This window comes from Equus przewalskii, chromosome 2, assembly GCF_037783145.1.
Source record: "Equus przewalskii isolate Varuska chromosome 2, EquPr2, whole genome shotgun sequence".
NCBI classification, from domain to species: domain Eukaryota; kingdom Metazoa; phylum Chordata; class Mammalia; order Perissodactyla; family Equidae; genus Equus; species Equus przewalskii.
The window spans coordinates 111,549,766-111,576,187 of NC_091832.1; the positions used below are offsets into that span (position 1 = coordinate 111,549,766).

At 35.7% G+C, this 26,422-nt stretch overlaps 1 protein-coding gene across 2 annotated transcripts in view; it reads left to right on the top strand.

Moving 5' to 3' along the window:
- Positions 1–26,422, top strand: part of LOC103557777 (N-deacetylase and N-sulfotransferase 4) — a 389,440-nt gene that overhangs the window by 240,037 nt on the left and 122,981 nt on the right. For both annotated transcript variants that reach the window (XM_070609249.1, XM_008530458.2), the window contains one exon: positions 23,725–23,812. In XM_070609249.1, coding sequence (XP_070465350.1) covers positions 23,725–23,812 — 88 coding nt within the window. The remainder of the gene's footprint in view (positions 1–23,724; positions 23,813–26,422) is intronic.

Consider the following 26,422-nt stretch of genomic DNA (forward strand, 5'->3'; position numbering starts at 1 on the left):
AAACTACAAGACTGAATTCAGTGACACAGCGCTCCTCAGATGTAACGTTATGCTTCCACATTCGCAATACTCGTACATGGAGGTGGACATTATTTTTTACTTTGTTGGAAATATCTGTCACGAAACAATTAGAACAGCGACGTGTTTCACACCTTTAAGAGCTGGTTTTGTGAATTTCTGATGATATTATCACCTATTTGACAGATGTACTTCTCCTTTAGGAATTTGGATAGCATATCTCCATTTTTTTCCTAGTTCTATCTCTTTGATGTATATTGATGACTAAATATCCTAGGAGAAATAGAAAGAAAATAATATGGAGTAAGAAATTCTTTCCAAATAAAGAATCTTGGAGGGTTTGGACTTATATCTGGGTTTAGAGGAAGAATAATTTTTGTAGTAGGCAGAGCTCTGGTGGAAGTGGAAAGCACTCCACACAAATAAAAGCTCGGAAGTTGGAAAATGAGTCATATTTGCTAAACAAATTGTATTATCATCCTGGATAAGAGGGGAAAGGAGGAAATGAAAAAGCTGCGTATGATTCCTTCTGGTGCCTACATTTAGCCAACTAAGGAGAGCATGGCCAGGTCAGGCACCTGCCCCATGGATACCTGAAGTGCCTGTTTGGTAGAACACCTTGGAGCATCATTGAAGTTCAAGAACGTAGTGAAGTGCAAACAAGTAGTTGTTTCTTCTAAACATGACTTCTTTTGTTCATTTTGGTCCATGAGGCCACCTATGAACACAGGAAAGGAATTCTCCAGAGTCATTTTCTAATTTAGCCTGAATGAAGAGATGCACATTGGCAAGTAATTTGAGTTCTCAATTTAAACTAGTGGAGGGATGCATAGTGAATGAAAATTGGATTTTTAATATTGGCCTTGTTTAAATAACCTAGGCAGTTTGTCATAATAAAAATGAGGGATGTTCATTTGATTCTAGGCTGATCACCTTTCTGACAGGTACAAGGAGGGGGCCCAGGCTTGCTACAGAAAACAAGTGTCTCCAGATCTGAGATGGAACCTTGGAAACAGAGATGCGAGATGACGACTCAGCCCTTAGAATGCTTCTTGCCTATTACTGTTATTTAAAGGTGTCCTAATCAAGAAAAGCTGTCCTCTGACGCAGCATTTTGCGTTAGACATGAATGATAACAATATGTCATGTAGAAAGAGGAGGGATCAGGAAGCCCGGTCCCGGTCTCTACTCTGAGCTTCTTATGGGAATGTAACCAATCTTGGGATCATTCTGGTTTTCTATTTCTTCATACATAAAATATTATATGCACAAGGCAGATTTTTGTGGTTTATCTCTTTATATCTCACATTAATTATTCAAGATAGGTCTTTTTATCCCCATTTTAAGGAGAGAAAATCCAAGGTTCAGAAAACTCACTCTATCAGTGGGTAACCAGTTTCTACTTTCATCTTTACTGCAGTATCATGTTAATGTCTCAAAAAACCAATACAAGCTTTTTGCACAGTAACGAGAGATTATTTTATTATAGAGAGTTTTTAAAAGATATTTATGGGGCCAGCCTGGTGGCATAGTGGTAAGCTCCCACGCTCCATTTCAGCTGCCAGGGGTTCACAGGTTCAGATCCTGGTCGAGAACTACACACTTCTCTTCAAGCCATACTGTGGGAGCATCCCACATACCAAATAGGGGAAGATTGCTACAGATGTTAGCTCAGGGCCAATCTTCCTCACCAAAAAAAAAATGTATTTATAAAAACCAAATGCACAATATAGGAAATTAATAAAAACAAATCTCTTCCAATTAGAATGAATGATTGAGAAGATAATTTTGTAGAATTCAAATGAAATTCACACAGAAATGCCATGTCGTTTAGTCTCGAATCACATTTGGTGGCCTGGAAGAAATGCATTGAGCAACACAAAACGATGATACACATGTGTCTAATTTAGATGCTTATTCAAAGTAACATTGTATTTCAATGTCAGGATGTCAGCATTGAAATGATAATAGTTATTTGATAGAAGAGAGATGTCAGAATACTTTCACCTTTCATTACTTCTGAGTGAAAGTAGCAGAGGTATGTTTGTTGAAAATGAATCAATAGTATAGATTATTATGAATCTAATTTCTTCTTAGTTCAAATTAAAATATATGTCAACAATCGGGGCTGGCCCCGTGGCCGAGTGGTTAAGTTTGCGTGCTCCGCTGCAGGCGGCCCAGTGTTTCGTTAGTTCGAATCCTGGGCGCGGACATGGCACTGCTCATCAGACCACGCTGAGGCAGCGTCCCACATGCCACAACTAGAAGAACCCACAACGAAGAATACACAACTATGTACCGGGGGGCTTTGGGGATAAAAAGGAAAAAATAAAATCTTTAAAAAAAAAATAAAAGTAAAAAAAAAAATAAATAAAATAAAATATATGTCAACATATCCTTGTAAATATTTCACGTACTGATTCTACGTTCACAATTCCCTTAGCGGTGACGAGAGAGCTCTGAATTCATGTGATTACATCATTAAACAGACAATTCATAATTGCATAACTTCCGGCCCAGTTTAGATGAAATTTAGAAAAAGATGAGAAACAATAACTTAAATGCTTCTTTGAGATTCTAGGAGAGGAAATCTGTGAATTAGAGCAGCCAGTTCAGCACACACTTCACTCTCTAAATTTATACTTCTGGTACCGCTTCCATGATCTGTAATAGTTACAAATCAGCCAGAATTTCAGAGACTTCTTAAAGTGACCTATTCCAAGAAAAGCAGATAATTTATTCAGAGATTCTTCTGCTGCTGTTCAAGAAATCTATGGAGATTTTTATGGTTTTCTCCATTTAGCTTGGCATTTTCTGGTTAGTTAATCATGAATATCTAGTTAGTTCTAGTTTTCTGATTAATTAACAGGAAAAAATGAGAGCTATTAACTTTTTTTTTTTAATTCCAGGGGTTTATTTTTCACAAGATCAAAACATTCTTCAAGTTGCGGTCTTATTCTTGTTGAATCATCTGATTATCTCTCTAACCTAATGGGCTCAAATACCCCGCTACATACAAAGGCTCAGTAACTAAGGGCAACATGGTGTGTATTTGAACCTGATTCCCTATTCGTCTCAGTCAACTGGCGGTAATTGCAGCTGCTCTGGAGATGTCTTCACCCTGGGGCTGTGAAATCTGAGCACCCAGCTCCTTGTAATTGATTTCCATCAGTTCCAAACACTACCATCACTCATTCCCTGCATAATTATTGAGCACTCTATGCTCCAGGTACTGTTTTAGCCTCATGGGATACAGCAGGATACAGAGAAAGAAAGGTTCCCCATCCTGATGTAAGTGTGTGTGTGGTGGGGGACAGTTAACATATACAAAAAATAAGTAAGTTCGTATGTCATATTGAAGATGTTAAGTCCTATGGAAAATAAAGTGTGAGCAGGGTAAGGAGTACTGAGGGACGGTGGAGGAAGCTGCATTGTTAAACAGTGTGGTCAGGATTAGCTTTGGAGTAGGGCAGATTTGATGAATGTCTTGAAGGAGGGCCAGAATTAACTATCAGCACTGCTTCAACAAACCAACGACACTATTTATCTGTGACAAAACAAGAAAATCATTGTTAGCCAAGTAAAAGCTATTCCAAATAAATAATTAAATGAAATGACAGAACATAACTTCTATTACATTTGAAATGCAAACTATGCTGAATCTCTTACCAAGAGTTTTCTTCCAAGAAAGAGATTGGGTCACAGTTTTAGGGTTTTTTGAAAAAGTAACTTTATTAGATTATTTTTTAATATGTTCTATTAAATATTGAAAATTAATATTCTGGAAGAGAGGAAGAAAACTGTAAATGTATCGAAAGGAGATTAAGCTACAGCCGACACACAGTCTTCCCTCTTTTGAAGATGTATTAAAGACTGACAAAAATCAGAGAGGTTTGCTGTGAAGCCAAAGAACTCAAGCACATATATACATTTGCTTTCGTGGAACTAATATAATTTCACACATTCTGGAACCTGCATGACCTCAGATGGATTCTTTGTTGCCAGATAAGAAAAACAACATCAAGAATTTATGTTTATTGAAAGCTTATTATGTACGACACATTGTTCCCATATAGGAGCATTGAATGTTACTTCAATTATTCCTCCCAATAAGTCTACGAGGTGTGCAACATCTCCATTTTACACGTGAGGGAGTTAAGAAACAGAAGATGTTTTTGAACCTATGCATATTGACTGCAGAGCCTGACCCTTAACCACAATGTGATATTGACTCCTCTCGGAAGATTTGACAGGCACTACCTCAAGGTGGGTTGAATGCAAGGCAATCCGCTGGAATGTGGGAAAAAAGTATTAGGACGTTGACTGATGCTCATCTCAAAGTAAGAATGATATTGATCTAAAATATCGTTTAGCAGAGATAAACCCTGATGCCCCACTATACTGAATCTCAAGGAGCCTCATATCACAGACCACATGCTCAGCATCCTTGGGAGTGAAATGGGAGTGTCACAGTGAACAGTGTTAACAGTAGCAACCTCCCTGCTTTCTTGAGTTCCAGTCTATTGCTACATATTGTAGTTTATGAAACAATATAAAGGCATTTACAGATTTATGCTCTAGTTTAACTAAATTAACTCTCGCAGCTGAAGCAAGTAGTTTGAAAACTCTTCCTACAAAGAGACTACCAATTAAACATAATACCAATAACTCAAGCACAAATGAACAGCAAGAAAATGGCACAGCTGACAGCTCTCCCACTTCCCTAGCGCGTGCTTTGTCAGTCAAGTCACACTATAGATTTCAAACCAGGATCTCTCATCAGATCTGACCTATGCAGTCAGTCACATTCCTTTCAGTTAAGACGTTATAATTTTTGTTAGCACCAAAAAAAGTGCTATACTGTTAATAAATAGAATAAAATATTTAAGATAGTGTTCATTTCATTTGCTTATGTCCATTTTGCCTGTTATAAAGTACATAAATGATTATGTACAAGTATATAATTTATAAAAAGGAATATTCATGGAGTAAGGATGCAATCTCAAAATATTTGGTGAGTGTTATGAGGTCACGGATCTAGATCATCAAAGCAATTACCATTACAGATGGGAATGGATTTTTATTATAAAATTAGAGTTAATTTACTTCTGTATTAACATACAAATTAATAGGAATTAAGCATCCATACTTGTAACTTCTAAAGGATGTCCCTAAATGTCTGAATAAATCTCATTGTTTCAAGCTTAGTTATAACTCTATTTTTTTCTGTTCTTTTATAAATGATTATATTTGGTACATATGCATGCGTTTATGCAACAACATCATAGGTTAATTCATTTTCAGGTCATTTTAGCTCAATTAAAATACTTAATGTTAACTCTTCACCCATGTGCCATCCACGCCAGTTCTTTGCTTCAACTTTGATATCTTTCTATCAATGGGCTCCCAATCTTCTCAGACACTTAGGCTCAAAGTTTTCTCTATTTCCTCTCTATTTCTTGGCATATGAGTAAATTGATGAGTCCTGTGTTTTCTTCCTCTGCAAGACGCTCCCATTTGTCTCTTCCCTTTCCTTTCATTGCTGCCACCATCTAAGCTCTTAAAGTCCAAGTAGATATTATTTTAATAACCTCTTTTTTGCTAGTCTCCCTAGTCATGTCCAAACCCTATATAACAGCCACAATTGATCTGCTAAGACTTGCCAGATTATTTGAATTTTAAGGATTAAAGTTTTTTGAAGAGGACTTATTTCCAACCCTCTTCCAAAAACCATCCTGGAGTACATAAATGCTCCCACATGACTTACAAAACTCTCTGTCCCACCTGTCTTCTCTTGTACACTTTGGCTGGCTCATTCTGTATTTTGCCTGTTGTCTCATACAAGACAATAATGACAAGCCTCTTTTGAACTTTCAGTGCACTTTGGTGGTATTTACTTATGACATTTTTTCTGCTTTTTATTATAATTACTCAAGCATATGTTTTCCTTCATATTGATTACCCTTGAGGACAGGACAGAGGCCATGTTTTACACATTTTTTTAAAAATCTCCAGCAAATTCTAACATATTTGCATGCTCATAAGTACTTAAAATTAATATTTTACAAGTAAAAGTACTCTAAAATAAGGCAATATTTCCCTGGTTATTTAGAATGAACTTTAACGTACTTCAATAACTTAGAGGCATTAATATTCTCTACTTGTCATTGATCAGTATATTTGAGAGAACATCATCTAATAGGAAGCTACTCTGTAGGTGGAAGTCACTTAGACACATGCACAAAGAGGTGCAGGAAATTTGACAGTATGTCATTTTATGAGAAATGTGAAAATAGAGTATATTTTTATAGCTAGATATTAAAATTGTGGGATTTCATTTAACATAACTCAGTTCTCTCCAAAATCAGGAAAGAGGAAGAAGAGAAACACAATTTACAAAAATATGTGATAGTAAAGATTTCACCTGGGCTGGCCCAGGGCTGTAGTGGTTAATTCTGCATGCTCCTTTTCAGTGTCCTTGAGTTCAAGAGTTAAGATCCTAGACATGGATCTACTCACTGCTCATCAAGCCATGCTGTGGCGGCATCCCACATTTAAAGCAGAGGAAGATGGGCAGAGATGTTAGCTCAGGGCCACTCTTCCTCAAGCAAAAAAAAATAGAAGAAGAACTCACCCTTCACCCTTGCATACTCTCTCACCTTTCCCAGAATTTTTTCCCTTTTTTGCACTAGGCCAAATATTACAGTTTCCTCAAAGATCTGTTTAAAACTCATTTACTTAATGAAAACTCCTCTGATCAACATTGTACCATACTACTCTTTTCCTTAATTTGGATTCACTAAACATTTGCATCTGGTTGCTTCTATTGTATCCTTCTTTTCAGGCAGCCTTTTATGCATCTTTATTTTGTTTCATTTGTTCAACAGAAAATTACTGCTTTTAGATGTAGCGACAATTACTTTTATTTATTTTGGTTCCTGCTAACATCATGGAGCAGTTGCAACTGTATACTGAGTACTCCATCGATACAAGTTTTATTGAATGGAAGTAAGAATATTATTTTTAACAAGTAGAACATTATATCAAGAAGGCCAGCACATTCTTTTTGAGACTTATACAAATGTATCCTAACCATTTAGCATCAATCTCTGAACCAAATAGCAGGGTCAAATATGACTTTCAAAAATGGAATAGATGCAGGACTATACTTTTAACAATGTCCTTAAGATTTGCCAATAAAGTGCCCCTGGAAAAGAAGATATGGAAGGTAGTTGACCCCTTAATGAATCACAAATAAAAACAGAATTGCTAATCTGCTTTTACATCCTGAATTGAGGTACTGCAACCAAAATTAGAGGAGCAGTGTCTTTAAGGGGTTCACTTTGAGGACAAAGATGTAACTTTAATAACTAGAGAGCTGCTTAGCAGAAAACACTTTATGAGTGCACAGGTTTCCAGGATTCATACAACATCTGTATGGACAATTTCCTTCGTCACTTGGTTTTGAAAACAGAAGCTCAAATGTAATTTTATAAATTCTTTAAATTTTTTTTTTCTGTCAAAAAGGGATGTAAAGAACACACAAATTCTGCAACAAAAACGAATGGAAAAGGCAGCAGAATGTGTGCCCCCTGGAAGGCATCTGCCAACCTGGAATCCTGCAGAGACAGCTACTTTCTACGTCTCCTTCCTCCACGTGCTCACCCCCACATACAAAAGTAGTCTTTTTAGAAGCAGAAACAATCATTTTAAGGTTGGAGGGCAAACACCTGAGTAAGTTGTTGCCTATCCTATTTCTATCAAATAAGAAAAAATCATGAAGAAATGCATTACTAATTCAGGCTATTGTCAAAAGAGTCCTAAACTTTTCAAACTGGGTCCAGTTCAGTTAGTGGTGCACACCCGGATGAAACGCCTGTGTTCAAAACACCTCTGCATCCTAGCATCCACACAAGAATAAAAGAAAGACTGTTCAAAAGAACCTCAGCTAAAATCACAAAAAGCGTGGATTTTTCAGTCTTCATCTCATCACTGTATTTGAAATCTCAAGCACTTACTATGTATAGTGCAGTATGAAAATGAATTATAAAATATAACGTTATTTGAATACTATTTTATTTATGTGAGTTTTAACTATTTCCTTCGGAAGATTAAATTCTGGACCTGAAGTGGCTATTTTCTTTCAGTAAAATATACACAGCTCATCTAAAACAACCACAGTTCAGCTGACCATCAGCAAATAGATGATGCCACCCATAGCACAGTAGCTAAGATCCCATAGGAGCTTTGAGGAATAATCGATCGGGAATCATAAGATTTAGATTTTAGAGCCTGGTCGAGCCATACTACTTTCTAGATGAATTGTTAACGTCGTCTGTGAAATAGAGATAACAATACCCAGAATTATTCTGAAGATAAAGTGAAATAATATATGACAGCCTTTTGAAAATTATAAAATGCTTAACCGACATTGTCATGGTATAGTCTAATCTATTTTCTCAACTTTTTAAAAAGTCTTTTGAAATAATAAGTCCTCATTTTTTTATCTTATTTTCCAAATCTTAATTTTCCTCTCTGCATATTTGGCAAAAGCCAAAGCAAGGAGATTGTTAAAGGGAAATTAAAACCAATTTTATTGTCTCTTTTTTTTTCAAAGATTTTTTTTTTCCTTCTTCTCCCCAAAGTGCCCCGGTACATAGTTGTATATTCTTAGTTGTGGGTCCTTCTAGTTGTGGCATGTGGGATGCTGCCTCAGCGTGGTTCCATGAGCAGTGCCATGTCCGTGCCCAGGATTCGAACTGATGAAACACCGGACCACCTGCAGCAGGGCGTGCGAACTTAACCACTCAGCCACAGGGCCAACCCCTTTATTGTCTCTCTTACCCGGATATTTTTGGCTTTCAAGCTAATCTACATTAATATCTACTGAATAACTTCCAAGTGCACACAATTGACCACCTTTGATTTCATTTAGACACATTTAGACAAAACATAAAATGATGTTTAAAGAAATATATAAAGTAACTTCTTCATGATCAATAACAGTACAGCTTTTTTTTCAAAGACTTTATTTTATTTTGTGTTTTGGCGAGGAAGATTCACCCTGAGCTAACATCTGTTACCAATCTTCCTCTTTTAACTTGAGGAAGAGTGGCCCTGAGCTAACATCTGTGCCAGTCTTCCTCTATTTTGCATGTGGGACGCCACCCAGCATGGCTTGGTGAGTGGTGTGTTTGTCCACACCCGGGATCCAAACCTGTGAACCCCGGGCTGCCGAAGTGGAGTATGTGAACTTAACCACTATGCCACCAGGCCAGCCCCAACAATACAGTTTTTTAAGCTCCTTAAAGACAAAGAATGTTTCCTATATTGTCTCATTCCCACCTCATTTTACTCTGGCACGTACCACAGTGCTTTATTCATAAAAGATGCTTGATAAAAACTGATCTGGCTTTTTGTATTGAATCTATTCACCAAATAAATTTTATTATCAAGCTTGATCCGTGAAAGAAAAAATTGATAAGTGGGATTTCATAGAAATTCAAAACTTCTGCTCTGCAAAAGACACTGTTAAGAGAATGAAAAACAAGCCAGATTGAGAGAAAATATTTGGAAAGCACATATCTGATAAAGGACTTGCTTCTAAATATGTAGAGAACTCCAAAAACTCAACAATAAGAAAACAGGCAACCCAACTGAAAAGTAGGCAAAAGATCTGGCCAGATATCTCACCAAAGAAATAAACAGAGGGCAAAGAGTGTATGAAAAGATGCTCAACATTGTATGTCATTAGGGAATTGAAAATTAAAGCAATGAGATCTGCTCTATACCTACTAGAATGGCCAAAGCAGAAACACCGACAACACAAAATGCTGGGGAGGACGTGAAGCAAGAGGAACTCTCATTCATTGCTGATGGGATGCAAAATAGTACATTCACTTTAAAGACAGTTTGGCAGTTTCTTGCAAAACTAAACATACTCTTCCAAACCATCCAGCAATCTCACTCCTTGGTATTTACTCAAATGAGTTGAAAACTTATGGCAGCCCAAAAACCTGCAATTCATAATTGTCAAAACTTGTAAGTAGCCAACATTTCCTTCAATAGATCAGTAGATAAACAAGCTATGGTACATCCTGACAATGGAATATTACTCAGCAATAAAAACAAATAAGCTATCAAGCCACAAAAAGATGTGGAGGAATCTTAAATGCATATCACTAAGTGAGAGAAGCCAATCCGGAAGGCTACCTACTGTATAAGTCCAACTAAACGACATCTTAGAAAGGGCAAAACTATGGAGACAGTAAGATCAGTGGTTGCCAGGAGGAGGGGGGAGGAAGTACAGGAAATTTTTAAGACAATGAAACTTCTCTACATGAAACTGTAATGGTGGATACATGATATTGGACATTTGTCAAATCCTGGAGAATTTACAACACAAGGAGGGAACTCTAATGTAAACTGTGGACTTTAGTTAATAACAATGTATCAATATTTATCCATCATTTGTGACAAATGGGGAATGTGTGTGGGGATATGAGGAAGAGGGCATATATTGGAACTCTCTACTTTCTGCTTGCGTTTTCTGTAAACCTAAAACTACTCTTAAAAAACAAAAAGTGTGAATCTCACAGCTAAGAGCAGCCTGAGGAAACATACAATTAAATGTAATGTGGTATCCTGATTCGATCCTGGAACATAAAATGACATTAGGGGAAAACTGAGAAAAATATGAATAAAGTATGGACTTTAGTTAAAAATAATGTCCCAATATTGGTTCATTAATTGTGACAAATGTACCACTTAATAGAAGATGCATTGGGTGTTGGTCTATGGAAACTCTCTGCGCTTTCTTTGCTATTTTCCTGTAAATCTAAAAATATTCTAAAATAGAAAGCTTATTAAAAAAATATTTATTGATCATATACTTTAAGCCAGGAACAATGCTTAGAAACATAAAAGAATACGTAGTAGATTTCATACATAAATATAAAGTTATGGAAGACATATGCTTAAATAAAATATATTAATATATTATTAAAAATTTATATCTTAGTTAGAAAACAATGTACTAGATTAAAATAACTCATGTCTGGAATGTGCATGTCGTCAGAGCAAAATGAAAATGTTTTGGGTTTTAATGTAACCACGCTATTTGTTAAGTGCAAATGCTCCATTTAATTGTTATGCTTAAATGTCTTGGTTTCATTTGTATTAAAATTTACGTAAGTACCAAGTTGTTGATACTGTCTATGACAGGACTCTATTATTTAATTCACCTTTCCCCTGTGGTTAGAGATATACATTGCCTGCAAATGAAGATAATTGCTGACATTGCCAGGGATTTCACAGTTTAGCAGCTAGTTTCATCTGAATAGAAATATTCTTATACCTCGTGATAGGTCTGCACATCTTTACATTATTAAAAATAGTCCCCACAAAATATTGATTTGCCTTTGCTTCACATTCTATGATAAAGTATTTTAGATTATTTTTTCTTGGCTCAATTAATATGGCATGTGTTCTCTCAACCCTGTAACTCATTCGTCATGCAAAAGAAGAATCTTGCTCCTGCAGCCGTATTGATCCATGTGGCCCTTTTGGTTAGGAGTAAAGCCTCTTTAATTACTTTGGCTGACTTTCATTTTCCCCAAGTCTTAGGCACATTAGCTATCATGCTGCACTGTTCTCATTTGTCTTCAATTTAGATGCACCTTGGTCTCCTGAGATTGATTGACTGTCTGTATTCTCGAGAACCACCGCCTACCCCAGTCTACACTAACTCTGCTTAGTTTAGAAATCTGAAAGAGCTATCTCTCAGCTGCTCCTGGGTTTGATAACCCCTTTCCTTTCCTTCACCAGAGGTGTTTTGACCTTTAATTAAAAGGAAAATTTGTTGTCTTCCTTTCAGAAGACAGCAAATAATGAACTCATTAAAATGAGGTTAGTGTTCAGGCCTTAGAGCAATAAGAGTTGAAGTCTCATTAGCAGCTAACAATGCAGAACACAGCACATAAATAAACCTAATATGGCACAGCCAAATGCCTTGGTGCATTAAATTTGAGCAGAATCAAATGTTTACCGTCAACGATGTCTAGGGCATGAAGTTTTAATGTGCTTACTAAAGGAAAGCAAATTGCTTCCTATTAGCCATGAAATGTTACCACAGAAATTGCCCCAAAAAGTGTATTATGTAAATGTGGGATATGTTAGTAATTAACAAGGATATTGTAGAAAAATATCTGCTGAATAGATGCAGCAATTAGGAAGAATAAAGACGACTCAAAATCTCTAAAGGTAATTCTGGAGATTCAAGTGGAATGAGAGAGTAAGATTTTTAAAGAGACTTTATCTCATTCATGGCCCAAGGTGAGAGATATTTGCAATGTCAAACTGAAGAGTCAGGATAATAAAATGAAATGTCTCTATAGTTGATTAAATATCTTCTGGGAAAGAGATTTCTTAAGAACTTATTTAAAAGAGCTACTATACGTCATTCACAGAAGTACAAAGACTTTGGTTTCAACAAATTCTAATACTTGTAAGTATTTTTTATAGTGCTAAATGAGCCATAGTAAAATAATAATTAGGAGTTTTATTTCAATTGTTCAGTGAATGGAATGAAACTATAAATTCTTGATATCTTTACCACAATATTTACATTAAAAGATTGGTCATGATATGCTTTTCATTCTCCATTGTTTCAGATTCCTTAAATAAGGTTAGACAATTGTTTCAATATATTTCCTCTGCATTTAGCTTGTATGTAATATACTTAAACAAAAAATCTTTAGAGCGGTATTTTTACTTGATAACTCATTGTGTAATGTTTTTCTCCAAAATGTTTGAAAAAGCTTGCTTTCATTCCATGCTTCTTGAGCTCTCATGAAAACACAGAAAGAAAAATATATTGTTTGGGCCAAAAAATGTAATAGATTAGGAACACCTGCTTTATATAGATGACGCCAACTCACTAAATGATACTCCGGGGATTTTGAAGAACTACTTCCAAACAACATTCATCTGATACACAAAATCTGTGAACAACTCCAAGAGTCATCACACACCACATCTAGTCTCTCACAATCTGCATTCAATTCATCATTTGATATCTAGAGTCCTTAATAGCTTCACGCTGTATCCCAAATCGGACCAATTTCCTGCTACATTACCACCAACTCCAAGACACTCGTTTCTCAATTAGGCTACTTGTTTCTCTTTTCTAAATGTTTCCCTCTTCCATATGTGTCCTCCCCCCACCTGCTCAATTCTTCATACATTGACCAAAGATTTAACATGTGATGAACATGCTACTTCTGCTCAAAACTCTCCAAGGAATTCCCAGTACACTCATTTTTTTTGCAACATAATATTATTTGTTTATTGTCTGTCTCACTTTCTGGAATATAAGCTCTTAAAGAAGGCACTTTGTTTTGTTCAAAGCTGAATCTCCAGTACATAGAACAGCTGGAATATATTAGCTATTCAAATATTTCTTGAATAGTAAGTACAGTAACATATTTTACTTATTTGAGAATCTTTCTTAAAACTAAAGCAAAATTTCCTTTATAAAAAGTATAAGGTGAGTGGTAGATGTCAGTCACAGAACCCTAAAGGTTACAATTTACATAGAAAATATTTTGAATGCTGCCTCTTTTGTTGGGAAATGAGGACTGTACTGGAAAATGTTGCGTTAATATATTTTTGTTTTGTCATTCTCCTTCATGGCTGTCTCACTAGTTTCCCTGCCACAGGAAAGCAGAGTTGGTAGACTAGTAGGTGTTTATCAGATGATGTCAAGCCTGTTTTGTTATGAATGTGAATAGTAATTAAGCTTTAAATAGGATCGAGCTTGTGAAGGTGACAACAAGATCTTACAGGAGATTTTTAGTTTTGAAACTCAAGTTTTTGTCAGAGGGAGAGACTTCCTGGAAGATGGTTTGTCTACCCAGTACAAAAAAAAAAAAAAAAAAAAAAAAAAACACCTTAAAACATCTATACCATTAATTGTAATATATTTTGATTATGATTTTCTATAACCAAATCATTGTTCTATACAAATAATGACGTATTTCATATTTATAACAAAACCTAAAAATAGATGTATCTTTACCCTGCTGGCAGTGTAATGAGAAGAGTCTATTACATTTGAGCTTAAATGATAAGTAAGCCTTCATGACTTACATGTATGTAAGTTGACTCATGATTTGATATTTAGCCTTTGGAAATATTTTTGTGATATACATTTAAAGATATATGTATCTGAATGTATGTCTGCAAAATGCTCAACTATGTCTCATACGAAAAAATTTCCAAAGTTTAAGTTGATCATGAAATTTTTAACTAATCCAGATTTATTCAGACATGACAAAATAACATGAAAATGAAACACAGAAATGTTTCACATAGGGCATATATAAGTATATAATATATATAATGTTTATATATGTAACTTTTAAAGGGGCATATGGAGCTAAAGCTTTGGTATTCACTTAAAGTCTATTTGGTCACGACAAGTTGATGTGTTTATTTGCTAAGCAATTTTTATCACTTCACTTGTTAAATAAACTCATATGTGTTAAATACTGAATTTATGCTATTATAATGAGTAAATGAAAAACTCTCTAATAACTATTATATTTTCAGTTCTATTATCAGTAAATAACCCTTTTTTTGTTTGTTTTCTGTCATCAAGGGGATGTTCTTGAATTTTTTAATTTGACACTCCTATCCTTTTACCCAAATATGTCATTGTTCTAATTTTAAAAAATGTTCTACTTTTAAAAAATCTTCAACAATGAAGCTATCATGCACCACATTGAGAGAGCACATCCTCATAATAAATAGTCAATTTGCTAATAGACGTAGCTAGTTAACTCCTCTATTAGCCCAAATATGTATTTTAAAATAGATACCATTCTTGTTCAGAAAACAGACAGATCCCTTGTGGGACCTGAAATATACCATTATCAACATGCCCCCATGCTACATGCGTTATGCAATATAGCAAAAGCAACCAAGGCAATAACTTATCTTTGTTCAAGTCACTTGTGGCACGTCAGTCAAGCGAGTCATTACTGCACACTATTTCCACTGTTATCTGCTTTTCCTAATTACTATTGCTTACTCTGCTCTGATGGAAACTGCAGTTTGACAGGATGCACTCTATTAATGTAGCAAATAAAAGTAAAGCAAAGCTTTGGTTTCTTTTAAATTATTAACAGAAAGATAGTAGTAAAGTTAAAATGTATGGATGGTAATTTTCAAGTATCGTCTAAATGAAATGTCTAATAAAAGGAAAGTCTGAGCACTGGAAAGGTCATATGGCCTTTAACCTGAAATTCATTTGTATTTGGGGTAAAGAGAGATTGTGACTGAAATCACACAGAAGAGGGGAAGAGACTTATCTTACCTAAGGAAAGTGGATAAAGACCTGCAGACACCCCCGAATACTCTCACTCACGTATCCCTTGTGGGACAGGAATGATGGGAATTGACAAGAAAGTGAAGTATTTTTTCTTTTTAATCTTGGATGAAATGACTATAGAGATAAAAATTGAAATTAAAATCCTAAATACTTACCATCTAAATAGGAAACTATATTTAATCAAGGATAGCATGACTCCAGGAAACAGCTCAGCCTCCCAGGGATTAGCTATCCACTTAATGTTTTCTCCTAAAACTGCATCTCAAACTTGGGCAAGTAGGAGTGTGTGTTGCTACCTAATAGTTTGAGAAAAAAGCTAAGGTAAATGAAACCCCCAATTTTTCCTACTACAGACTTCAGCATGTTAATGTGAATCAAGAACCTCCCAAGAGGGGTATAATATAGTATGTCTCACATACATTTTCTATGTGGAATTATTTTTTCACAGAATTATTAAATTTCACATGGATCACAGTTTGGAAAACACTCTTGTGTGATCAGGAACTCTGTTTCGCTGGTTATCTCCTCTTCTATGGTAAAAATCGTCCATGATGACTCAGTATTGAAGGCAAGCCAGGCTCCCACAGTCCATGGACCCCGAGCCAGCCCTGACAGTCATGATTCTGTGTCTGCTTTAGAGCTTCCACACAGCACAAAGCATTTCTATCGAATCAGCTCTGCAACACCGGAGTCAAGACTATGTCGGATGATTCAGGTTACATTTTAAAGTTCCAACCTAACGCAAAGAGAATTCAGGCCCAATTCAGTGCAGATCCTTACTGAGAATCTCTGGAAATATTTTGAGTTATAAACTACTTTTCTCTCATCCTCGCCCAGTAAGGGATTATTTCTGATGCCTCTTTAGTCACGGCTTAGAATGACTAGCTTCATTCCACATCCACAAAGGAGTCCTAATGGAAGGCAGTTCTATGTCACTATTACTTTGTCACTTACTTAAACACTTTGGCTAGAGAAAATAACACATTCACTTTTGTCATTCCTTGATAAAATGATTTTAAGGAAATAATCAGGCTATACAAACCAACACTCTGAGGGTACAGTATAGGTGTATCTTTTTACAAGTCAAAAAATCTTGTAGGCAATGATGGAGACTTGGGAGCAAAGCTTACAGGAAGAGTAAATTAAGTGATATTTGAAGACCAGGCTTAGAAGAAATAACTTGTAAAGGAATTGCCAGTGGTTCAAGTAGTACTATCTGAAGGCTCATTTGAGGTCATATTTGATTCAAATTTATTTATTTCATTCAAAATTCCAGTCAATTAGGTAGCACATGGAAACAGAGGTACAGAGAATAGGACACACTCAAAGTTTGAGATGACTCACATGGACTGAAACCGAGAATACAGTTGAGGAGAAATTGGGGCTAATAGGAACTGCGTGGTATTCCGCCCTGCTTAAGGAAAATTTCTGATCCCAGGGAGAGAACCAGAGTGCTAATCAAAAAGCGGGAGCAGTAGCCCATCTCACATACTGTCAGAATGGACTGAAGTCAGTGGCTTAGAATTCTGTGAACGGAGAGATGTCTGGGACACTCTCCAGGAATAAAGTTTAGGGCACGACAAATTCACCCACACCCACTGGGAAGGGAATCAAAGACACATGGAATGTTTTGCTGTTACACTCAAATAAGATTTACAGCTCTGTAAACGCACTTAAAATTTAATGATTTATATAATGTTCATTGTGTTCTTTGATAATCAAGCGGAAAATGCACACTTCCCATATGTGACACAAGTTAATATTATTTTACAAGACCAAACCAATGCTCCATTTTCCTCTTCTCTTTGCCAGCATCTTTAATAAGTATCAATGTGTAACCCGCCAGTATTCAAAAAGCACTCCTTGCCCTACAAGACCACTCTTTTACTCATATGTACACACCTTTTGCACTTGGTTCCTGAAGTTTACCCTCCAATCGTGGGTAACAAAGGTTTGAAAGCACTGATGCCGTAGAACTTTACGCTCTGTCTTTTCTGTTAGGGGTGATGCAGAGGTTTCAACAGCACAGTCATCCTGTTGTGGAGAAGAAATGTTTAGCATAGCAGCGGAAGTATTGATTTTTTTCCTCAAAACTTTTCCTAACTCTTCCCTCACTTCCTTGAATGTCAGAAATCTGAATCATTAATGAAATCACACTCTACTTCTCTTCCCACATCAGTCCATCAACAATTAAACTATTTACTTTTTCCATTCCCAGTACCACCAATAGAAGCCAGGCCTTTATTTACTCCCACTGGAACCACTGCAAACGCCTCCTAAATGATCTCTGTGTTTTCAGTCTAATTTTCCTACAGTTTCTTCTCAGCAAGTAGCCAGAGAAATCAATATAAAATGTAAATCATATCGTATGTGAGATGAAATGGAGTGTGGTGTATTAAGATGCCCAGGATCTTGCTGACACTGAGCCTTGTTCTCACTGACCCCTTTGCCTGGAGCTCACTACCCCGGTGCCCCGTTTTGGGCATGGCTGGCTTCTCATTTTTTATGCCTTAACTAAATTGCCACTTTCTCAGAGAGATCTTCATAGACCTCATTGCCTATCCTGTTGAACTATAGGTACGCTGTGTCAGTTTCAACAACAGCATATACTACAATTATTTTTACACCACTAACAATTTGCAAATAAGTAATTGTTTTACTGATTTGCCCTTTGCATCATCCGTGTGCCTAAAGAGAATGTAAGCTCCCTAGGAACAACAAACTTATCAGTTTTGTCTGTCAGATACTTTCTCATTCCCTAACCTTGTATAGCTTACTTACCTTCCCTGTGCCTTATTCTCTCCATTTGCAAAATAAGGTTAATAAAGGGATCATGGGGAGACTTAAAGAGATAATTCAAGTAAAGTGCTTCTCAGAATACCTAACACAGGGTAAAGGCTCAGTTATATTAGGTATTATTATTACCATTCTCCTCTGTGTTCTTAGTGTCTAGAAAAATGACTAAAACATAGTGGCGTTCAATCGATGTTGATTGAATGGGTTAATGAGTGAATAATGGCATAAGGAGGAAGGAAGCCCAGAGAATGAGTTCCAGATTCCTAGTTTCCTAGAGACTTAGGGGAGCGATGAGAAATGGGAGTGGAACACTTAAGTGATGGGCAGACAGAGCAGAGGATAATTGCTCCGAGACACCACCATGTTTTTCTACTCAGCAAGTTGTTCTTCAAATTGATTTCAGCAGAAGGATCCCCAAATCTTTCTCCCCACAAAAGACCCCCACATCTTTTCAATACCATTATCAGAAGCATTCATTCATTCTTCCTTAATTAACTCATCCATTCCTCAATCATAGCTAAACTGTTCAATGTGAAATTTCTTAGAAGACTTAGCTTGTTGGTATAACATTTTTGTCAATTTATAAATAACATCAGACAATTTCCTCATTAAGTAGCAGTGAGAGTTTATTTTTAAAAAAGAAGAAAAGAGTAAGTTTCTGAAGGAATGGGGATTACTTCTAAGGGGAAAGGGATGAGCAACAAGGGAGACAGAAATTATCAAAGGCAGACTTCAAAAGCTTCATCATTTCACCCAGGGTCAGCCCTATTCATCTTCATTTGTACATTGACAAATAGTCTTGTAACAAAAGTTCACAGAATCCTGATTCCTTTTCATCCTGGGTGGCCACACAGACTTACTGTAGCAGGACCTGAGGTTATTAAGGTTAGACCAAGTGTTAAGGCAAACATGCTCAATTTTTCCCTCTCTTTATTTTATCTGGGTGGGCCATTTACACTTTCCATGAAGCAAATTTTTCCACCTGGAAAATAATTATAGAAGTAACCTCTTCTGATTCCCACACCAAGATCTTGTAAGGACAAACAAGGTACTATTTTTATTGAGTTCTTGAATATAAGGAAAGACTGTACAAAACAAACAAACAAAACCTATCGCCCATAGATACTTGATTTGAAATTTTTATAAGCCTATACCAAAGTAGGTATATGGCATGCCTTATTATGAGGGAAAGGATTAGCCCGAAAGTAAGCAATCTGAATATCAGAATGGTTTAAGATATATGCAACATACCTTGAAATTAATATAAATAATACACTAACTCAACATTTCTCAAAGTTCTTTGATGGTTATAATCTGCAGCTTGAAGCTATAAGAATCACTGTTGAAACACAGATTCCTAGGCTCCATCCTGTTCTCCATTTCAGAATCCCCAGAGAAGGAGCCTGGGAAAGTATTCTGGTGATTCATTTCTTATGAAACTTGGAAACAATTGCTTGACCTTTTTTTAGAACCACCTGGGGCCTGTGATGATATACACATGCCGGGGCCTCATCACAGACACACTAAATCAATAACTCTTCAAGTGGGCCCCCAGAACTGATGATTTTTGCAGTCTCCTCTAGAAAACTTTATGTCCAGGAAAGTTTGAAAACCATTGCTCTCTTTAACATTTTGCAGTAGGGCAAAGTTGGACTTGCTTTATTAAATACTAAAGAATTCATTTTGAGAACATTACGTGAAGGCAAGTAATGTTTATTAAAATAACAAATTATTGCTTTTTCTTAAGTTATATTTATTCTTTTTAATATTCAGTCATATTACTTAGTAAGCTTTTCATAAACAATGCAAGAGAAAAGTTCAAAGCCATTTATATATTTTTATGACTTATATACTGCTAACGAAAATAACTGTTTTATTATCCAAACACTAAATTCATTGTATTTTATATATCTTCCAAAGTTAGTCAAATTTCCCTTCAAAATATTCAGATAAAAATAGTACATATACAGCTGCATGACTTACTATTTGATTTTTATCTCAAATTGAGACATATTATTTCTAGTCCATTAATACATTTTTCCAAAATAAGGGTCTTTTTGTTTCATTATATTTCATTTATTCATAAATTTATATTTTCTTGTCTCATACTTCTTCTGACATTTTACATTTTTCCTGTATGTCAACTCTCTAATTTTTTCTACATTTTTTCTTTAAATTTTATGGGTTAGCATTTTTCTCCTTTAAACTTATTTCTGGTTTTTATTTTTAAAAATTAGATCTATTTTGTGTATATTCATTATTATTAGTGGCTCTCTTCCTTTATCATTGAAAGACATGGAAACTTCCTTTCCTTGAATTTTGAAACCAAAGAACATTTTCTTACAGTGAAGCAGGAAGGCTTGGAACCTTTTAGAATTTGCTTTTTTTATCCATTTGTTTTGCTTTTACTTCTAGAAATTGTCATTCTTACTCCCACATTAATCAAGATTACACGTTAGGAGGCTATGACTGTACAATTCTGCTTCTTTCAACATGGAAAGTTTTGTCAAATTCTTTATATAGCTAATTAGCACGAGTGGAAGAAAATCCACCTGCCCTCGCCTCTGTGAGTTTGCCTTACTAGGAGATCTATTATAATATTATAAGATTATAAGATCGCCATGGTATAAATGTCCTGATACAATGTAGGATCATATCTATATCATTCTGATATCTTTTAACGGTATGATCCATGAAAATGTTTATCATTTTACCCTTAGAAAACTGTTACTAATAAAAATAAATGAAACTAATTCAATATGTTGCTGTGCCTTCATATATTTTTTTATCATATTTTGAATGCCTTCCACATTTCCGAAAATATATTTTGCAATATGGGATACGTAAAAGTGAGTAAGGTTTGATCAACCTGCAGAGGTTTATAACCTAGAAGGAGAAATAAGATACGCAGTGATGTAGCAAAGTGGAAAATGATGCAAGTCTTAAGAAAAATAATTTAGGAACTTACTTTGGGAGATGAGAAAAGGAAAAGCTTTGAGGCATCAGGGCAGGCTTCATATGTAAAAGCAGCATTTGGGCAGAGCTTTAAAGAATGGGTGTCATTGGGGACTGGGAATCAAAGCAGCTGGAGGCTTTCCAGGCAAAGAGAACGGAGTGAGAAAAGATGGAGAGAATTGAGAATTGTAGCAGCTGGGGCATAGTTCAGAGGACTGGGTGATGTGGGGGAAATTGCAGTGGACGTAACTTAATCAGAAATGTGGAGGCACCAATGATACCTAATTGAAGGGGAGAGAATGCCATACAGAGTGCTTGTTAATAGCATTTATTGAGCTCTTACTATGTACCAGGCACTTAGCTAGGCACTTCGTACGCCTTGTGCAATGTAATCCTCACAATAATAGTGTGAAACGTGTGTCAAGTATTATCCCATTTCACAGATAAGGAAAAGGATTAGAGAAGTGAAATGAGCAAGAAAGCTGAGTCGTGAAGTGAATGGCCTCACTGACCCCAAGGGTGAAGTGCGTTTACGGCCTTAGGGATGTTAGCCCCACTGCAGAGTGGAAGGTAGAGTAGAGAAAGCTGGAAACGGAAGGTGGGAACACCATCAGCAGCTGACTACGGTGCTTTAAAAGCCCAAGTAAAGTACAATGAGGGCCTGCCTATAGTGGTGGCAAGTTGATTGGGGGAAAAGTAGATTGTCTGATCTTTAGTAGATTGGCCCTAAGATAACATCAAATGTGTGTCTAAATTAAAGTCTCTTATTACGTCTATCACAACATGCTCTGGATTTCTTTTGTAGCAGTTATCACAAGTTGTAATTATAGGTTTGTGTGGCTGTCTATTTAACATCTCTCTCCCTCTCTAGGCAATAAGGTCCAAAGTTACAGGGACTACGCATGTTAAACCCAACACTCTATCCGTCTACAATAAATATTTACTGAATTTAAGAATGGATGGTGGATAAATAAATGCAGAATAATGACTTCAAGAACTGAGGTAGAAAATTGAGTGCATGGGGTTGGAGTGGTGAGGAGAACAAGGGAAGGGAGAAATTTTTTAAAACACTCTTTCAAGATACGGAGGCTCAGGGATTGTGCATTGCATAGAACGAGGAAACAAGAAAAAGGAACTCACGAAGAGAAAATGGTGCATGATGTTTTCATTTTAAGGCTATATTTCGCAGTATTTACCAATAAGCTCAACCAGTTCAATAGACTTTATTTTTAATTCCACCCTCTTTTTAATATTTAGTTTGCTCTTTTTGAGAACTTTTTAAAAATATATTTTATATAACTGAGTCAAACTAATAAATCTATTTTTTCCCTTTTTCTATTTTATTGATATTATTTAAACAAAATTGGCCAGGATTACACCCTATTTAACTGTGACCTTAGATAATCACTAGCTATGTAGCTCATAAACCTTTTAGTTCTTTGGTAAATTTTTTCTCTTTTTTTCTTTAATTAAACTAATTTTCAGGAGAGCCCTCTTAATTCTGGGAGAATGAATAGTCAGCTTCACAAAATTTCTGAAAATGCTTAGCCACCATGAGTAATGCTCAAAAGATGTTGTCTAAAACTCTGACTCTTTATTCACCTTGACAGAGTGGCAGTAACCAAAAATCAGTCTTAATTAATATCTCTAATTTGAAATGAGTTTCTCATTTCCATCAAAACAAAATAAGTCCTCTTTAAAAATTCATTAAAACCTAAAAAAAAAGCATTCTGAATCAATAAACAAACTAAAAAGGACCAAAGATATGAGAGTTCTGAATTATGCTACATATGTTGACATAGTAATAAGAACAGAGGAAGAGCTGGCGAAAAATTTACAAGACTAAGTCTGACTCCAAGATTATTATAAGTGTGTTCTTATCCTGTCTACAAAGAAGAAATTAACATAGAATAGTTCCAAATTGAGAAATTAGGAAAATTTTTGCCACATTTAGAGACTATTTCTTTATGGAATTAGCTTTTTCCCACTTACCCGTATCTTGTTCATATCTCAAGATTTGCAATTAACACCCTACAAAATATACATTGCTCTTTAATTTGTAAAATAAAAACCTAAGCTTTAAACTCAATAAGTAAAGCTTAAAAAATGATACGAGAGATAGCACAGTTAAATAAAATACTAAATTGCAACTCAAACAAAAGTTATCTTCCCATTCCTTACCAACAAATCCAGGACTTGTCTACATCCAATGATTCTGAAAAATTTTCCCCAAGGAAAAGAAGTATAATAATCTGAAATTCAAGAAATGTCTCACACAGAAATGAAAAATGATTTCAGTGCTGTGTGGTTAGAGAATTGTCTCTCAGCAATTTATAATGTGCTTACGACTTAACTGCTTCATGATTTGGTAATCGTCAATAAAAATAATAACAATTGCAATTACAATACCTGAAATATGCGTAGCACATAACAGTATTCATAAAAACCCAAAAGCAACTAAAGATATTATTTTGTTTCACTCATGCATACACATTTGAAAAAGAGGCATCCCAAAGCTTCATATTTATTTTTCTAAAATCATGTTAATTTCTTATTTATTTCAGGCATTACTAGAGACTCAAAATTTACTGCGCACTCAGGTTGCAAATTTTACCTTCAACCTTGGATTTTCAGGGAAGTTTTACCACACAGGTAAGAAGGAGCTTTGTATTCTCAGGGAGCGACATATAAATAGGAGAGAGGATTTTAAATGTTTCATAAGTAGGAGAAATAGAATATCCAGACTGATTATGGGAACAACTTGGGTGCTTTATCTGAGTAGCCGGATCCAAAGATCAATGAGCTTGTTTACCTTGGCAAATACTTTAGAATCAAGGGCGAAAGACGAAGAGAATAGACTTTTTCAACTCAGAAAAAGAAACTGTGACCATTCTTCTAAGTATGACTATACATCCTGTGACTCAGTGTAGTCTAAGTAAAAAGTATAGTGATGCTGATGATGATGACAGTGACGCTATAATAACACTAAAGGACAACGTTTTAAAATTGTGGGATAGTCGAGGTGACAGACATTTTTGTACATATTATTTTCCTTTGGATATTTCCTGGTGATGAGACAGGAATTTTATAGCCTCAAAGAAATTTAATAGAATTTAAGGGTCATCTTGCTTAATTTACCTTCCCTTGCAAAATTTTTTCCTAAAACTATTGCAATAATTTGGCCCAACATGCATTAGAACCATCACCATCGGGCCTGTCTTTCTTCCCATCTCCATGCAGCTACAGCTGCCCTTCTGTTTACTCTCTGACTCTCAACAAATTCTCAGTGTCACCAGTGTGCACGCATGACTCTATGTTCTGATATTTCTCACCTCTTTACCCATCTTCAGCTCCAGAATTTGACTCTTTTTTTCTGAAGATGAGCATTATAATGTCTGGCACTAGTATAAAGAAAATTATGAGCATAACAGTGATTGTCTTATAATAATGACAAAAAATAGCGCAAAATGGTATGTTGGAGCCTGTATTTGGGCAATACCTACTGTCTGCTCTTATTTCTGCATCTGTGGTGAAGCCCAAATGCTGTGGTTAGGACTTTGCGCTGTTGTTATTTCATAGTATCTTAGAGAAAACATTTCAAAGTATGCTTTATGCATGCATGCAGTTTATTGGCTCATTAAAAATATCCTGTGCAAAGGTAGTCTTTAATTATTATAAATGTAGTTCATTTGCCCAAAGAGGCTTTTTAATGTTTACCCTAAGAAGCTCAGCATGGTTTATTAGAATACTGAAGCAACAATGTCTTACTGGCTTTTCTTTAATACTTTTTCCCTCCTGCTTTGAAACATGCAAATCTTTTTAAAGTAATAGAAGGAAAATTAGTATTTAGAATAGTTGATAAATCCAATGACTGCATATTTTAAAAGGACATTTTGCAGAAAGAGATTTGGGTCATCATATCTGCACAGGCAAAGCAATTCCAGCTTACAATTTTGAAAATAGACGTGGTTTTGTAAATCTTCAAAAGCCCCCTCCGGAAATGAATTCAGGCCTAAGAAGCCCTGACTATGAAGTCATAAAGCAGATAACTCTAAAGGCTGTATCTACTCATGCAGGGAAAAAAATATAGGATTATTTGGGGTTCACACGCAAACAATACTATTTTGTCTTAAATAGCTGTATAGTGTAAGTAAAGCCATTCTTTTGGCTGAAATACATCTGGATAACTGCCTCAGCCTTGACTTATTTTACCTATTCATACCTATTAAACTTGCCAGACATTTGCCAAGTTAATGTTGATAGCAGGTTATAACACTTCCCATTTTCTTTTTAAAATCCTGAACGTGTACACAGTACACATCCACTGGAAAACGAACAACACAGTAGATAACATCACAGGGATAATTGTTGGAGTAAGATAACCCCCAAAAAGACATTTTAATTTTATCTCTTAAATGGACCTTATTGCCTCTTTCTGTTGGTACTAACCTAACAAAAATAACAGAAGAAACCCTCTATTCTGTTGTGCTGTGGTGATAGTGCACTTAAGAGATTAAGTAATATGTATATAAATTCCTAAGTCCTAAAAGTTTAATTTCTTTCACATAAATATGAAACTTCAATTGATTTGTTACTTTATCTGTAGAATCATTAAGATGCATCCATAATGTCTTCCCAGGGTGCAATCATATTATATTGAGTACTTATTAATTCACTCAGGGACATCAAGGTCTCTTCCAAGAGCAACGTTAAACGTTCTTGCCCACTCTCCAGAGGGCATGTCTCTTCCCTATGTAGTCACATTCCTATGGAGAGGTTTAACTGTATAGAAAAACCACCGCACATCAGGGAAGTGCTTTCTTTACACTTTGGCTGTGATGTGTAACCATGAGAAGATGGCCTTGTCACAGTGACTGTCTCAGTTCTCTTCCAGGATGATCTGATTTCCCAATGCATAAGGATGCTGATTGATGACCCTCATTGTTTTGAAGACATTTAATCACACATGCCCAGTGTAATAATGATAGATTCTGCATTTCTTAGGCTGCTTCACTTATTTGTATTTTCCAAGTATTCTTTCCTGTTCAGTTTCTCTGCCCTTCATGCTAAAAATCTCACCCAAAAAGGGCGTGTCACTGAGCCTTCTCTAAGTCAGTCACTCACAGGTGCCAAATTGAAAGAGGAAAGACATGCTGCTGATTAAAAGGAAAAAAAAATAAAAGTATAGAGTTAGGAGTAGGCTATTTTAGTCTGGAAATATTTAGAGCTGGATTGGAATTGCACAATGAAAGTTCAATTGAA